This window comes from Myotis myotis, unplaced genomic scaffold, assembly GCF_014108235.1.
Source record: "Myotis myotis isolate mMyoMyo1 unplaced genomic scaffold, mMyoMyo1.p scaffold_m19_p_3, whole genome shotgun sequence".
Taxonomy (NCBI): domain Eukaryota; kingdom Metazoa; phylum Chordata; class Mammalia; order Chiroptera; family Vespertilionidae; genus Myotis; species Myotis myotis.
In genome coordinates this window covers 174,395,138-174,411,090 of record NW_023416335.1, presented here as the reverse complement: position 1 = coordinate 174,411,090, position 15,953 = coordinate 174,395,138, and the positions used below count along the sequence as shown (strand labels likewise).

The 15,953-nt window shown below is 38.7% G+C and overlaps 1 protein-coding gene across 4 annotated transcripts in view; it reads left to right on the top strand.

The window, feature by feature from the left end:
• Positions 1-15,953, top strand: part of BICD1 (BICD cargo adaptor 1) — a 200,382-nt gene that overhangs the window by 144,335 nt on the left and 40,094 nt on the right. For all 4 annotated transcript variants that reach the window (XM_036300638.1, XM_036300637.1, XM_036300636.1 and 1 more), the window contains exons 5-6: positions 7,689-8,783; positions 14,767-14,918. In XM_036300638.1, coding sequence (XP_036156531.1) covers positions 7,689-8,783; positions 14,767-14,918 — 1,247 coding nt within the window. The remainder of the gene's footprint in view (positions 1-7,688; positions 8,784-14,766; positions 14,919-15,953) is intronic.

Here is a 15,953-nt window from a genome sequence, read left to right as displayed (position 1 = left end):
GGATTCACGCCGACAGGGAGGGGGGCGCTTTTTTATACTGCGGTTGGGTGAGGGGCGGGGACATGAGCTGAGGTATTCAGCTGAGGAAGTTCCCGCTGCAGGGGGTCAGCCAGGTATTCAGGAAGGAGTCAGTATCTGTGTGGGGGTCGTGGAGAAGCCGGTATCTGTGTCTGTTAGAAATGCCAGGGGGAGTCCATTATCTCGCCACACGTCTGCATGTATCCGATCCTGGGCTCTCTCCGACCTAACAAATATATAAAGCATAGAAAGTATAGGAAAGGGCAAAGGATGGTAAGCCTATATCTATATATGGGGCTGTTTTTTCCCCCAGAGAAAATCAGAGTGAACATTTCACCGAACTGTATTTCTTCTTGGGTATGCAATAAATTACAGGAATATTTTAAATTTAGCCAGTCATGCTAACTTTCACATAACACAAATCCATATGAATTAAAATATATATGTAAGAAAAATACATATAAGAAAACATTTTTTAAAATAACTTTTAAATTTTATCTTTCAATTACAGTTTACATTCAATATTATTTTGTATTAGTTTTGTTATGCCCAGATTTCAAGATCCCCAAAAAACCACGCCAGGGAGCCAGTCCGATGCAAAAGCAGAGGGTCTCTTATACAAGCTCGCTTGGTCCCCCCCTTGCCTCCATTACTGGGTGCGAGAGAGAGCCCCGAATCCCAAGAGAACAAAGGGATATAGGGCTTGGGGTCCGGGGCCAGGGTGCAGCTAGGGTCTGGTTACACAAAGACGGGGGGGGGGGGGGGGGGGGGGCCAGCATACTTTTGGCCTTGGGCTAGTTTCCCCCGCTTTCCCATTGGCCGAGATAAGGGCAGGCTGAGTAACTGATACACCCTGCGGCTTTTTCTTGGAAGAGGGGTTAAGGACACAGCCATCAGTCCTGCTCTGTCCTTTCAGTTTCAGGTGGTTTGGCAATCACATACTTTACAAAGTGATCCCCCTGATATTTCCAGTGCCCACCTGGCACCATAATAGTTATTACAACATTATTGACTATATTCCTTGTGCTTTATTTTACATCCCCGTGATTATTTTGTAACTACCAATTTATACTTCTTAATCCCTTCACCTTTTTCTCCCAGTCCCCCAAGAAAACTTATTTTATTCATCTAAGAGTCCCTATAAATTTGACAATAGACCTTGATAGTGAACAACTCAATTAGCATCATTCTTTATTCACTAAGAGACATTTTTCAGGGTATTATCGGATAAATTATTTTGGCTTTTTGGTGCTCTTTAGACTCAATTATTTCCAATATATTACCATTGACATTTTCCAGTAGCAGTCAAGTGCCGTAATTAGTTTTATTAGAATGAAAAGAAGTAGATCCTGTCTGGGAAAACTAAATTACCTAATCTATTTAAAGGAGTCTCTGTGCTTCTCCTAAAATTTTTACCTTTGATAAATAGCTTCTGTTTAACTTCACAATACCAGATATCAAGCTACCAGTATATTACAAAGCCATGATTCTCAAAACTGCCTGGTACTGGCACAAGAACAGACATATAGACCAATGAAATAGAACAGAGAACCCAGAAATCGACCCAAGCCGTTATGCTCAATTAATATGTGACAAAGGAGGCAAGAGCATACAATGGAGTCAAGACAGTCTCTTCAATAAATGGTGTTGGGAAAATTGGACAGATACATGCAAAAAAATGAAACTAGACCACCAACTTACACCATACACAAAAATAAACTCAAAATGGATAAAGGACTTAAACATAAGACGGGAAACCATAAACATCTTAGAGGAATCCACAGGCAGCAAAATCTCAGACATATGCCAAAGCAATATCTTCACCAATACAGCTCCTAAGGCAGTGGTTCTCAACCTTGGCTGCACATTAGAATCACCTGGGAATCTTTTTAAAATCCTGATTTCTGGGCCTCATCCTCCGGAAATTCTGTTTCTTTGTTACTAATGTTGTGGCCCCAACCCATAACTAAGAAACAGAATTTCCGGAGGACAAGGCCAGAAATCAGGATTTTAAAAAGATTCCCAGGTGATTCTAATGTGCAGCCAAGGTTGAGAACCACTGTCCTAGGGCAATGGAAACTAAAGAGAAAATAAACAAATGGGACTACATCAAAATAAAAAGCTTCTGTACAGCAAAAGAAACCATCAACAAAACAACAAGAAAACCCACTGCATGGGAGAACATATTTGCCAGTGTTATCATCGATAAGGGTTTAATCTCCAACATTTACAGGGAACTCATACAACTTAACAAAAGGAAGATAAACAACACAATCAAAAAATGGTCAACAGGCCTAAATACTTTTCGAAAGAGGACATAAGGAAGGCCAAGAGACATATAAAAACATGCTCAAAGTCACTAATCATCTGAGAGATGCAAATTTTAATCTTTTTAAGTGCTTAGCCTTTATGAATTTAAAGCACAATGTATCTATCATAAATAGTTTAAGCACTGCTCTCTGACTCTCTGAAATCCAGATACAATTAAGCTTCAATAGCTAAGAGAAAATATAATGCTGGAGTTTTTATTTTTTTTTATTTATTTTTATTTTTTTTTAAATATATTTTATTAATTTTTTACAGAGAGGAAGGGAGAGAAATAGAGAGTTAGAAACATCGAGGAGAGAGAAACATCGATCAGCCGCCTCCTGCACATCTCCTACTGGGGATATGCCCGCAACCCAGGTACATGCCCTTGACCGGAATCGAACCTGGGACCCTTCAGTCCACAGGCCGAGGCTCTATCCACTGAGCCAAACCGGTTTCGGCAAATGCTGGAGTTTTTAGAAAATTAGCCATAACTTAGTAATTTCTTAATTTTAATTTTTATTTTTTGGGTCAGACCAACCTTAATTATCTGGAAAGTGTGTGTGTGTGTGTGTGACATTTGGATACCATTCCATTCTCAAGTGATTTCCCCAGAAATGTATTGAGTGTGGAAAATAGCACTGTACGTGGAGTGTAGGCACACAAGAGCAAGCTCTATTTGATGTTTTCTGGAGGTGCTATTATGAAGGAACTGAGAGACTTATCCTTTTAGACTTAGAACATGTTTGTGTTAAATATGAATTGGCAGAATTCAGATGGAAACTCTCCTAAAGGCATTACCTCATTCATTATAACACGTTTGCCTCTCAAACCAGCTTTAGACACACTCAGTACATTTTGTTCTGGTCCAATTTTTATTTTACTTTACTTAATCCTATTTTATTTAAAGGCTTTTCCTACTATAGGGCTTTTTGGAGGTAGCTTTGTCTTTTGTAATCATGTATACTAATCAAAATATATTTAGACTTTCAGAGCAAATTCACTTAATTTCCAAGAGAAAGGAAACAAAACTCCTGAAATAATCCATTTTCATTGAGATTGTATATAATACCAGTAGTAAAATATTGAGAGATTTTTCTACCCCCTTTATAAAAAATTCAAATGATTTTTTTTTTCATCTAATACCATATTACAAAGTTTCCTGGGTTTTTCACTTAAAATTATTGCCCAATAGTCCAGATAAGTCAATTCATCTTTAGCTATTGAGATATAATCTTTTATATCTAAGGAAACCCAGCTAAGAGAATTTGTATTGAAATATATCCTGACTCTGAAATGAAAGAGTTGCTTTGCACACAGATTCAAATTTGTGAAAACGGATGTGTTTGCCATGTGGAATCATGTTGGTCATGGGAACTGGACCACAGTTACCAAATGTTAACAATCCATAATAATAAAAGCATAATATGCTAATTAGACCAGACGTTCTTCTGGACAACCTCTGGACAAAGCCGTGGCATCGGGGTCCGAAGCAGCTGCCGCTGTGGCGGGGTCTGAGCCCCTTTGCACAAATTTCGTGCATCGGGCCTCTAGTAGCTAACATAATACCTTGAGCATTAAATTCGCTATCTAGCCCAGCCAGCATAGCTCAGTGGTTGAGCATTGGCCTATGAACCAGGAGGTCATGGTTCACTTCCTGGCCAGGACACATGCCCGGGTTGCGGGCTTGATCCCCCAGTGTAGGTTGTGCAGGAGGCAGCTGATCCATGATTCTCTCTCATCGTTGATGTTTCTCTCTCTCTCTCTCTCTCCCTTCCTCTCTGAAATCAATAAAAATACATATTAAAAAATCCACTATCTAAATCATCAAAATGTCATTATTGTGACAGTTTGTCCTCCTCTTATAGATTACTAAACTGAAGCGTGCTCGGAGGCACATGGCTAAGTAAACAGTGGTGCCAAGATTTGACTCGAGTTCTCTGATGCTGCAGCCCCAGTTTTGTTTTTTACCTATCATACTATTTTGGGGGGATATTTTGGTTTCTGTAGCCATGATACATAACTTGTGGATTATGTTCCTGTCATAGATATGGGCAGGCACTATTTCATAAAATCACAGCTACTACTTAGGAGCCTCTAAATAATAATTTAATGTAACAAAACTATATTTTAAGTTCTAATATACATGGCCACACCGTACAGGCAGTCCTTGCGTTGCATAATATTGTAGAAACATAAATGTGATTAAGCAAGCTGAAACTATGCAAAACAAACTTAGTAATGAGGAAATTACAACTGTTCGGTGATCTTTAAATTTTTTTTGTTAAACATTAAAACATTGGTTATAAATGTATAGAGTAATGAAAAAAAAATAGTAAAACTACTTAGTACACTGTAATCTAAAAATTAGAAATGAAGTTTTCTTTGTAAAAAACTTACCTCGGAAATAAAAATTTAACATCCTCCGCCCCTTCAAAAAAAACCACAAACACACAGGGAAATTAACTTTATATTTTGCAGAATATCAAAGCTATTCAGGCTTTTAAATAAAAATATAACCCCCCCCCTGAAAAAAACTTATCAAGATCAATTTGAACTTGCCTTCTTCTCATATTATAACTTGTAATACTGAGCAAAAATCTTCTTATGCCTTGACAAATCGTCATTCTCCTACCTAAGTTTAGATCAGCTTCTAACATTTTATCCTTTGCATTTTCAATGCCTGAAAATATCTCTGAGAGTATCTTTAGTTTGCTGGTGTCTCTTCCTTTAGAATTTTCATCCTTTTTATAACAACTACATTTCTCGTGTCTGATACATTCTCCTTTGACAAATTGCTTTGACGCATATCTAAAGTCCTTCAACATCATCAATGTCCACACTCCCTCCTTCAACTATTTCTTCTATAACTCCATTTATGTTTGATTCAAATATCACCACCAACATTTTCAGTCTGTGTTTCTTTGTTGCCCTTCCCTCCCTCCTTCCCTCACTCCCTTTCTTCTTTCCTTTGCCAATTCCCTCTTTGGATGATCTATTTCTGTAAAACATCATGTGGTTTTATCACTGTGAGACAAGAAGACAAAGCTACACACTTTGCTATCTATGAGTGAACTGAATCACAGATCACAGTAACCAATCACCGACAGACTTTGTATGAAGTCATGACCAATTACGTGATTGGTCACTGGTCATGATGTTACTATGTAGTGATTTTGTAAAGTGTCAGAGTTTGTACTTTACATTTGCTCACAGTTAATATATTGGTTACTGAAATTTGAACTGTGTTTGGGGGAACCGATGTTTTAATTAGTTAAAACTAATGGTCAATTAATTTCATGCATATTAGAACCTTGCCAAGTGAGTACTCTCTGTACATGATAATTATATGAAGGCTATGAAGTACCACAAAGGATCATAAAAATACTACTCTACTGTATTATGAATAGATAGGTATCTTTTAAAGTAATATGCTGGTTAAAATAATAATTATTATAGTTTAATAATTGGTATTTATTATGTAATTATAATAATACTTGCCTCCTAGGAATTTAGAAGAGTTTGGAGAGATATAATGTATGATCCAGGAAAGTTTGAAAGTTTGAATTGATAACTTTCTCTAGATGTTAAGACATTCAACATCAATGTGTTATCCTTAAAGCAGGTCTCATGATGGTTTACTTTAAAAAAAGAAGAAAAAGAAAAGAAAGCAAGTGCAGAAGGATAGGAGACCACTTATATAATGCTTTGAAATGTAAATATTATTATATAATACTTTAATATGTAAATATTTGCTTATAACAAACCATGTTTACATTCTAAACATGTAAAAATTCTTAATTCATAATACTGATTACTGGTATGGAGGGACAGAAATGGTTCTTTTTAAAATACATTTTTTTTATTGATTTCAGAGAGGAAGGGAGAGGGGGAGAGAGAGAGATAGAAACATCAGTGTTGAGAGAGAATCATTGATCAGCTGCCTCCTGCACAACCCACACTGGGATCAAGCTCACAACCCAGACATGTGCCCTGACCAGGAATCAAACTGTGACCTCCTGGTTCATAGGTCGACGCTCAACCACTGAGCCATGCAGGTCAGGCAGACATGGTTTTTAAAAACTTCAGATTATAGCCCTGACTGGTTTGGCTCAGTGGATAGAGCACTGGCCTGCCGACTGAAAGGTCCCAGGTTCAATTCCAGTCAAGGGCATATACCTTGGTTGCGGGCACATCCCCAGTAGGGGGTGTGCAGGAGGCAGCTGATCAATGTTTCTCTCTCATTGATGCTTCTAACTCTCTATCCCTCTCCCTTCCTCTCTGTAAAAAATCAATAAAATATATTAAAAAAAAATAATAAAAATAAAAAAAAATAAAAACTTCAGATTATAATTTCTCATATACTTATGTTTAATGAGACACTATTTTATATTTAGACCTGAATGTTTTTCAACATACACTAATACCACCTATATACTGGTAATAATAAAATTGTCATATTATTCAGATTAATTACCAATTTTAAAAATTCTTATTTTGGAGTAAAGGAATTGAAATGATTTGGAAATTGTTCTTTTAATCCTAAAACTCTATATTCTTTGACTTTTATATTAAAAGCTCTCAAATTTAGTATATGTTTATTTGGGGGATTAAATGCTTATTTTTAAGGGAATGTCTAAGGTTCTCAGCAGTATTTGTAAGTTAGAGTCTTAGGGTTTAAACCTGACTTTGGGTTAAGCTCTGGGAAGGAAAGGATGATTCATAGGCACCTTGAAACAGCCACTTATCCCACATGAACTAAGGAGCAGATACACTCTAAGGCAGTGGTTTTGAAATCTTCCTAATGCCGCGACCCTTTAATACAGTTCCTCATGTTGTGGTGACCCCCAATTTCATGGTTACAAATTGAACATTATTAAAGCATAGTGATTAATCACAAAAACAATATGTAATTATATATGTGTTTTCCCCTGTGAAAGGGTCGTTCGACCCCCAACCAGGTTGCTACCCACAGGTTGAGAACCACTGCCCTAAGGCTTTCAAAATAAAGACCATGCCAAGTACTATCTCTTGAAGTCATGTTATGTTTTCTGTGAAGTGTTAAAAGATAAAAATAAGATTGTTTGAATAACATTCAAGTTTTATGAGTGGATGTGTATAATGCATGAGAATTTGGATGGGTAAATATGCATAGCATAATTCTTTTAGAATGATGTACTTTCAGAGTGATTGACTTACCAAAACTGCTGAAATAAGAAAATACACTCCAATTTAATTTGAAATAATGGGACATTGGCTCTGTTGCACTTACTTTAAATGTATTTATGCCCCACAGTGAATGGATTCAGTTCATCAATGGCATTGCATTGAAGGCATTCAGAGACTTTCTTTTGTTATTGCAGGTAGAGCGGGAAAAGGCCATTCTTCTGGCCAATCTCCAGGAGTCACAGACGCAGCTGGAACACACCAAGGGGGCGCTGACAGAGCAGCACGAACGGGTGCACCGGCTCACGGAGCACGTTAATGCCATGAGGGGCCTACAGAACAGCAAGGAGCTCAAGACCGAGCTGGATGGGGAGAAGGGCCGGGTGTCAGAGGAAGAGGCACATGACTATGAGGTGGACATCAATGGCTTAGAGATCCTTGAGTGCAAGTACAGGGTGGCAGTGACTGAGGTGATCGATTTGAAAGCTGAAATTAAAGCCTTAAAGGAGAAATACAACAAATCTGTAGAAAACTATACTGAAGAAAAGACCAAGTATGAGAGTAAGATCCAAATGTATGATGAGCAGGTGACAAGCCTTGAGAAGACCACCAAGGAGAGTGGAGAGAAGATGGCCCACATGGAGAAGGAATTGCAAAAGATGACCAGCATAGCCAACGAAAATCACAATACCCTTAATACAGCCCAGGATGAGTTGGTGACCTTTAGTGAGGAGCTAGCTCAGCTTTACCACCATGTATGTCTGTGTAATAATGAAACCCCCAACAGGGTCATGCTGGACTACTATAGGCAAAGCAGAGTCACTCGTAGTGGCAGCCTCAAAGGGCCCGATGATCCCAGGGGACTCTTGTCTCCACGGTTAGCCAGGCGGGGGGTGTCATCCCCAGTAGAATCAAGGACCTCCTCTGAACCAATTACAAAAGAAAACACTGAGGCCAGCAAAGAACCAAGTCCAACCAAGACCCCCACTATCTCTCCTGTAATTACTGCCCCACCGTCATCTCCAGTATTAGATACAAGTGACATCCGCAAAGAGCCAATGAATATCTACAACCTTAATGCCATTATCCGGGACCAAATCAAGCATCTGCAGAAAGCCGTGGACCGGTCCTTGCAACTGTCTCGTCAAAGAGCAGCAGCACGGGAGCTGGCCCCCATGATCGATAAAGACAAGGAAGCCTTAATGGAGGAGATCCTCAAGCTCAAGTCCCTGCTGAGCACCAAACGGGAGCAGATAGCCACACTGAGGGCCGTGTTGAAAGCCAACAAGCAGGTGATCTCATCCCACTGACCACGCATGCTAGCCAACGCCTTCCTAACGCATTTATTCCTTAATGTTTTTGAGTGTCCACTATCATCAAGATGAGAGTTCAGATTCCTGGTCAGTAAGGAAATAAAAACTAAGTTCCAGTACCAGGTCAGAATGTAACAATTATTTTTAATTCAGTGAATGAATGAAATAGGAGAGTCAGTATGGTCCATTAGGTGGAGGTAGAAGTGAGGAAATTAAAGCAGGAACAAAGAAGAAGATCCATGCAGACATAGAAAGGCAGTTCAGGCAGTACTTAGCTGGAGTCCAGCAGTCATTGCATGTGAAGACAGGGGGTGGAGGGGTGGCAGAATAGGCTGGCATGGCAGCTTACACCAGGGAGACACAGCAAGAAAGACACCTGGCAGGCAGCTGGAGCAAACAAGGGAGTTACCTAGAGAGAGAGAGGTAGAGAAACAGAGGTAGAGATGGAGGTAAAATGTGCACTCACTCTGCTAGTGACCACACATCTGAAGTTTAGGTTCATTTGGGATGTTAACTCACTTGGGTCAGAGCTTAAGCAGTAGAGAATTTTTCCTAACCACAGATCTTGCCCTCTGGAATAAGTAAGGGTGCTACAACAAGACCCTACCTGACTAATTCCAAGATCTCCTTGATGACTGGATCTGTTTTCCTTGGGTTTTACTTGGGTGACTATGCTATGAAATATAGACAGAAAAATATTTTTAACCTTTAGTTTCTCTGGAAAATGAACATTGAGACATAGATTTGAGGAGGGTGCTAAAAGGGTGTTGATGAAGCAAAGCAACAAAGCATCAGATACCTTCTTACAAATGTAAGCAGGGCTAGTGTTAGAGCAGTGATGGCAAACCTATGACACGCGTGTCAGAGGTGACACGCAAATTCATTTTTTTGGTTGATTTTTCTTTGTTAAATGGTATTTAAATATATAAAAAAATATCAAAAATATAAGTCTTTGTTTTACTATGGTTGTAAATATCAACGATTTCTATATGTGACACGGCACCAGAGTTAAGTTAGGGTTTTTCAAAATGCTGACATGCCGAGCTCAAAAGGTTCGCCATCACTGTGTTAGAGGTTAATTTCAGATTTGGAGTTCTTTCTTTTACCTTTGTCTGGGGAAACCACACTATTATTTTGTCATCTACAGTGCAGCTCTCTAGTATTTTTATCTTCAGTTCCCATAAACCCATTCATATAATTTGGAGATCTATACCACAAACAATAATATTGTCCACACTATAAACATGTTTTATATAAATCTAAGGGCAAAATAGGTCCTTCTTTTGTGTCATCAGTTCAGAAAAATAGAAAAGATTAGGATAAATGGGGAATTTGTGAGAGATCTGAGATTTGAGGTCAGAATTAAGGAATTTGTTACCATAAATTCTGCTACAATCCAAAGACCCAGTGATTTAGAGTGGTCATAAATAATCAATACCATATCAGATAAGACAGCCTTTTTCCAGGACATTATATCCTGGATATTCTCGATCAAACCATTCAGATAACTTCTCTAATTTCTTTCTGAAGGTTGAGTATTAATAACCTAGAGACCTAGATCTATAAGAAAGTCAAGACACATAACTGACACAGAGGTTAGATAATAAGGATGGTTGATCAGCCAAGAGAGACTAATTTGTGAGCAAGCACTCATTGATTACATATTTCATGGCAGGCAGTAAGTAAGGAGGAAAAAATAAGTGACTTGTAATCTATTAGGAAGGAGTTCAATAATGCCTATAACTGTCTACAAGATAGTACATATCAAGCACTTAAGAATGGTATAAACAGTGCCATAGGAATTCAGAGCAGAACAAAGCATTTCTGGCTATGGTACCATTTGCATTATGTTACTGTCATAGCCTTTATGGACTCAGTAAATTAAATGAGAACACATTTCTAGCCATGCATTTAGTTTACATTTTAATGATGTTGGGCCTATTGCTGTGATGCATATATGCCATAAATAGCTTCAAGTGTCTACAGGTGACATTCATTATATTTCTGCATGTGGAATGTAAAATTATTAAGGCTAAGGTGAGAATTCTGTGATATAGGAAAAGGAATTTTCTATTTTAAAATAGTTTTCTGCATTCTCTATGAATCTTTTAATATACTTTAGGAATTTTTTTTGTAAGCACAGTGTCTTCTGATGAACAAGCAAATGTTTATGAAGTACCATCTGTGTACTAAACTGTGCTAGATGCTAAAGATTCAAAGGCTCATCCATGGTCCCTGCCCTGCCCCCCCCCCCCCCCCCCCCCCCAGAGGAGGACTCACAGACCAGTGGGGAAGTCAGAATAGAAACATAATTACAGTTTGATGTTATCTGTGCTGTAATTGAGTTATGGGAACATTGCAGAGGAAGTAACTAATGTCTTTTAGAAGAGTTCGAGAAAACTTCATAGAAGGAATTATTCTTGTGTCTGTTCTTAAAGGATGAGGAGTTGTTTTCTAGAAGAGGAGGAAATAATTCCAGACAGAAAGAACAGTAGGCGGTAGAAGCACAGAATAGAAAGATATATTTAAAAGAGTGATTTTGAAGGTCTCTGTGGCTAGAAACAAGATTTTTATTTAGAAAGTACACTTTGGGAGTGTTTGAAGGATATCGCAAATGCTGCTGATGCCAACAAATGTACTAATGGGTTATATATAGACACTTAGAATTACTTAATTCTGAAAAAGTGTTGTACAGTCTGTGGACAAATAAATCAACAATGCTGAATTCTTTGGGGGCATTTCTCACAAATAATAAATAACTTTGTACTTCTATTTCAGATCTTGTTTTTCTGTCGTTCCCCCCACTCACCCTTGCCACTCAACTCTCCTTAGTTAATTGACCACATGGTTCCATATGCTTACAAATTTGTTACATCTGCATTTGCACTACTTAAACTTAACTATCTGTTCTAAATGAATATGTGTATAATTTATTTTTAAAAATTGAAAACGGCTATTTCCCCAGGTCATCTTCTGCATTCCAGACAATTTTCTGAATTTATATTTCTGAAGATTCCACTAAGTGATAGCACTACAGGGCATATTGAACTATTTTATGAGTAATTTCTCATTTCAATTTGAATTTAAATTCAATCAAAGGAACTATTTTATAATCAAAACATGAACAAACTACCCGATTGCAACATTGCTTTAATTAAAAAAAGAATCCATTTACCTCCATGGAAGTTGTGCTTTGCTTAAGAAAACTGAAGTCCATTTCAAGCACAAAAAGAAATGTTAAAAATCAGGGTAGTCTTCCTGGGAAATCATATTAGTAATGGATTTTTTTTCATTAGTAAGGGACTTTTTCATTAGTATTGAATATTTTTACACAGCCTGAAAGCTGTAGTTAGCAGTTTGTAAAAATGGTATGTTTCCAGTTTGGCTTCTATATGCATACCATGTGCTATGCACCTAACAGACAGTCCCTAAATATACATTCATTTCATTAATAGATTCACTCAACATTTTTAAGTTTTACTTCCTGCCATGTGTCAGGCTAGTTCTCAATTTGAAACACTACTTATTCTTAGAACTTCAGACATGCCCAAATTCAAATAAATATTTCAATTCATTCACCATTTTGGAATTTTTGCTTTTATGGAGATTGTGAAGACTTAAATTTGACTATTCAAATTTGATTATTTTTATTATCTGATTATTAAAATTTGATTATTAATTTTGACTATAGTTCACTGTTTTTGAAGAACTTGTATGCAAAGGCATCAGAAATCATTGGTTCTTTGTTAATTTTTTTCCTTAAACATAAAATATGGATTGATAGTTTATGTAGTCATCATAAATTGCAATGGACTACATCAAGCATAGCAAACTCAAAGGCTAACACAGGCCAAATAAGGTTTAAGTTTATGTGGGCCACAAAAAAACAAAAGCTTCAATTTTCATAGAAACATCAGTTTGTTTCAGTAGAGATATGCTGACTACAAAGGGCTGAAATAAATGAGTAATCGTTAGCATAAAATAATAGAACATTTTAATAAAAATTAATATTTTTTTGAACATTAACTTACCAGACACTGAATAACTGCACAAATTAATAAGCATAATGCAAATAATCCTACTTTTCTTGTTCTCCAAAAGTGAAATATTTCCTGTTGCGCACAAGTCAATCCAAGACTATGACGTAGCAATCGGCTGCTAAAATATTCGCTGCTAGTATTAGTGGAGAGAAATGGTGCACCTACACTTAAGGTGTGTAAGGGAAATGAATGAGACACGATTATAGTAATCAGTCAGCCAACTTTGTAGTTCTTTATTAACAATCATGTATAACAGCATATTGTAAAAATTAAGTTATGAAATTTTTATTAAAACGTTTCTTACATACTGTACATCTTTTATTCTGTTTGTTTCAGGCCCACAGAACTCAGGTGACACAAGAATATTTGAGTTCTATTACATTTCAGTTGGAAGCAGTACTTTTCCCCTAACTTTTCCTTGATAAAATTCTTCTTGTGTAGAGTTTCATTTTGGCTTCTTCATGTCTGAAAACCCTACACTCTCAACTATCTGCATTTAATATTTACTGAACTATCATTGCCTTTGCTCTTAATACTGACTCAGCTTCATGGCTGGCTTCTAGGGCAATTTCACCACATGGATTCACAACATGTTTTGACATTAAAGAAAAACTGCCTTAAGTCCAAAATACATACCTGTTTATATAAAATACTAGAGGCCAGTGCACAAAAATTTGTGCACTCGGGGGGGGGGGGGGTCCCTCAGCCCAGCCTGTGCCCTCTCGCAGTCTGGGACCCCTCAGGGGATGACCACCTGCTGGCTTAGGCCTGCTCCCCGGGGGATTGGGCCTAAGCTGGCAATCAGACATCCCTCTGGCAGCCCTCGGAGGATGTCCACTTGCCAGCGGGGAGTAGACCTAAGCTGTAGTCAGACATCCTTAGCGCTGCTGAGGAGGCAGGAGGGGCTCCCGCCACCACCACCGAACTGGCAGCCATCAGCCTGGCTTGTGGCTGAGCAGAGCTCCCCCATGTGGGAGCGCACTGACTACCAGAGGCCAGCTCAGCTCCTGCATTGAGCATCTGCCCCCTGGTGGTCAGTGTGTGTCATAGTGACCAGTCATTCCCAGTCTTTCTGCTGTTAAGGCCATTTGCATATTACCCTTTTACTATATAGGATAGAGGCCTGGTGCATGGGTGGGGACCAGCTGGTTTGCCCTGAAGGGTGTCCCGGATCAGGGTGGGGGTCCCCACTGGGGTGCCTGGCCAGCCTGGGTGAGGGGCTGATGGCTGTTTGCAGCTGGTCACACCCCCTTCAGGGTGGGGGTCCCCACTGGGGTGCCTGGCCAGCCTGGATGAGAGGCTGATGGCTGTTTTCAGGCTGGCCACACCCCCTTTAGGGTGGGGGATCCCCACTGGGGTGCCTGGCCAGTCTGGGTGAGGGGCTGAGGGCTGTTTTCAGGCTGGCCGGCGACTGAAGCTCCCAGTCTCTCCTGTTTTTCTTTTTCTTTTTTATTCTGGGATTTATTTACCTTCTATAATTGAAACTTTGTTGCCGTCACTGGAGCTGAGAGCCGGCTCCTGCTCGCTCCAGCTCTGAGGCCATGGCCTGCTGAAAGCAGGTATCTGGGGTTTGTTTAGCTTCTATAATTGAAACTTTGTTGCTTTCGGAGCTCAGAGCCGGGTCACGGCAGGCGGGGAACATTGGCTTCCTCCATCACTGGAGCAAGCAAGCCTCTTGCTCACTTCAGCTGCGTGGCTGCCGGGCGTCATCTTGGTTGGGTATTTTGCATATTGCGCTGATTAGCCCATGGGAGGCGTAGCAAAGGTACGGTTAATTACCATGTTTGTCTATTATTAGATAGGATAACCAAGTCCATTTCACCTCCGTTTATGAAAGAAAGTAATATTCCCAGCATGAAGAAATCTCTGTGATAGATTTTCCTGATATGAAAGTTGTAAGCATTGTGATTTTTCCACTTTAGACAGCTGAGGTGGCACTAGCTAATCTCAAGAACAAATATGAAAATGAGAAAGCAATGGTGACTGAAACGATGACGAAACTTAGAAATGAACTGAAGGCTCTGAAAGAAGATGCAGCAACTTTCTCATCCCTGAGAGCAATGTTTGCAACAAGGTAATCGTTTTTTCTTCCAAGATTAGGTGTGGTACATGGGGGAAGACTTTGAAATTCACATGGGTATCTTCCTGCATCCTGAGTGTGTAAGTTGTGAAAACAGGAGAGATTCTACTCTGACAAACCTGATATGAGCTCTCGTGCTGTTTTCCAGAGCCCTCTACTGGACACACTGGATCAAGCAATTCCTTTACACAGAAGTATTTTTAAATATTAATACAAGAGACATTTTTTCTATTTTTTTTATATTTACAATAGAACTTATGTACCCAAAAGAATTAGAACACACAAAAGAAATCTCCAACAAGGGGAAAAGTCCTACTTGCTAAAGTAGCTAAATATTATCACCACTGAAATTCACTATCACCAAAGTGCTTATCATTAATAAATATTGTATGAGAAAGATACCATTATAATGAAGATTAATATTCATCATACCAGATAATTACTTAGACTTAAATACACTGATGAAAATATAACTTTTAAAGTGTAATTATATCACCAAATTTTGACATTGCCCACGTAATTAGATACTTATTAATTACTACCCTCCCACCTCCATTCATTATGTGGTGCCACTATATCTTGTTTTTAAACTTGAAGTGATTATTAAGAATCTGTTGATTCAAGACATTTGAAATCCTGAGATTCTCAATATGTGACCTTTTTTTGCTGTCACAATTTATTGCCAAAATAAAAACAGTTATATATCTTATATGATGCAAACTTGATACAAAGTTCACAAAGCATCACTATGCCTTTATTTGCAGATTCATTAAATAATTTACATGTAGCTGATAGAAGTATAAAGCAAACTCCTGGGCTGAGCCTGGGAATCTGTCCAGCTTTCTTGGGGTGTCAGGAGAGAAAGGCTCAAGCTCGTACTCTGTGACTGACTCTCAGAGATGGCAGTGAGGAGGCTGAGTGCCCGATGGACCCCAGGGGTGTGGGGAACTGAAGCATATGAGTTTGGGGAGAATAAATGCACCTCTGGCCACTGTGAGGGGAGGCAGGATAGAGAATTCAGATGGTACA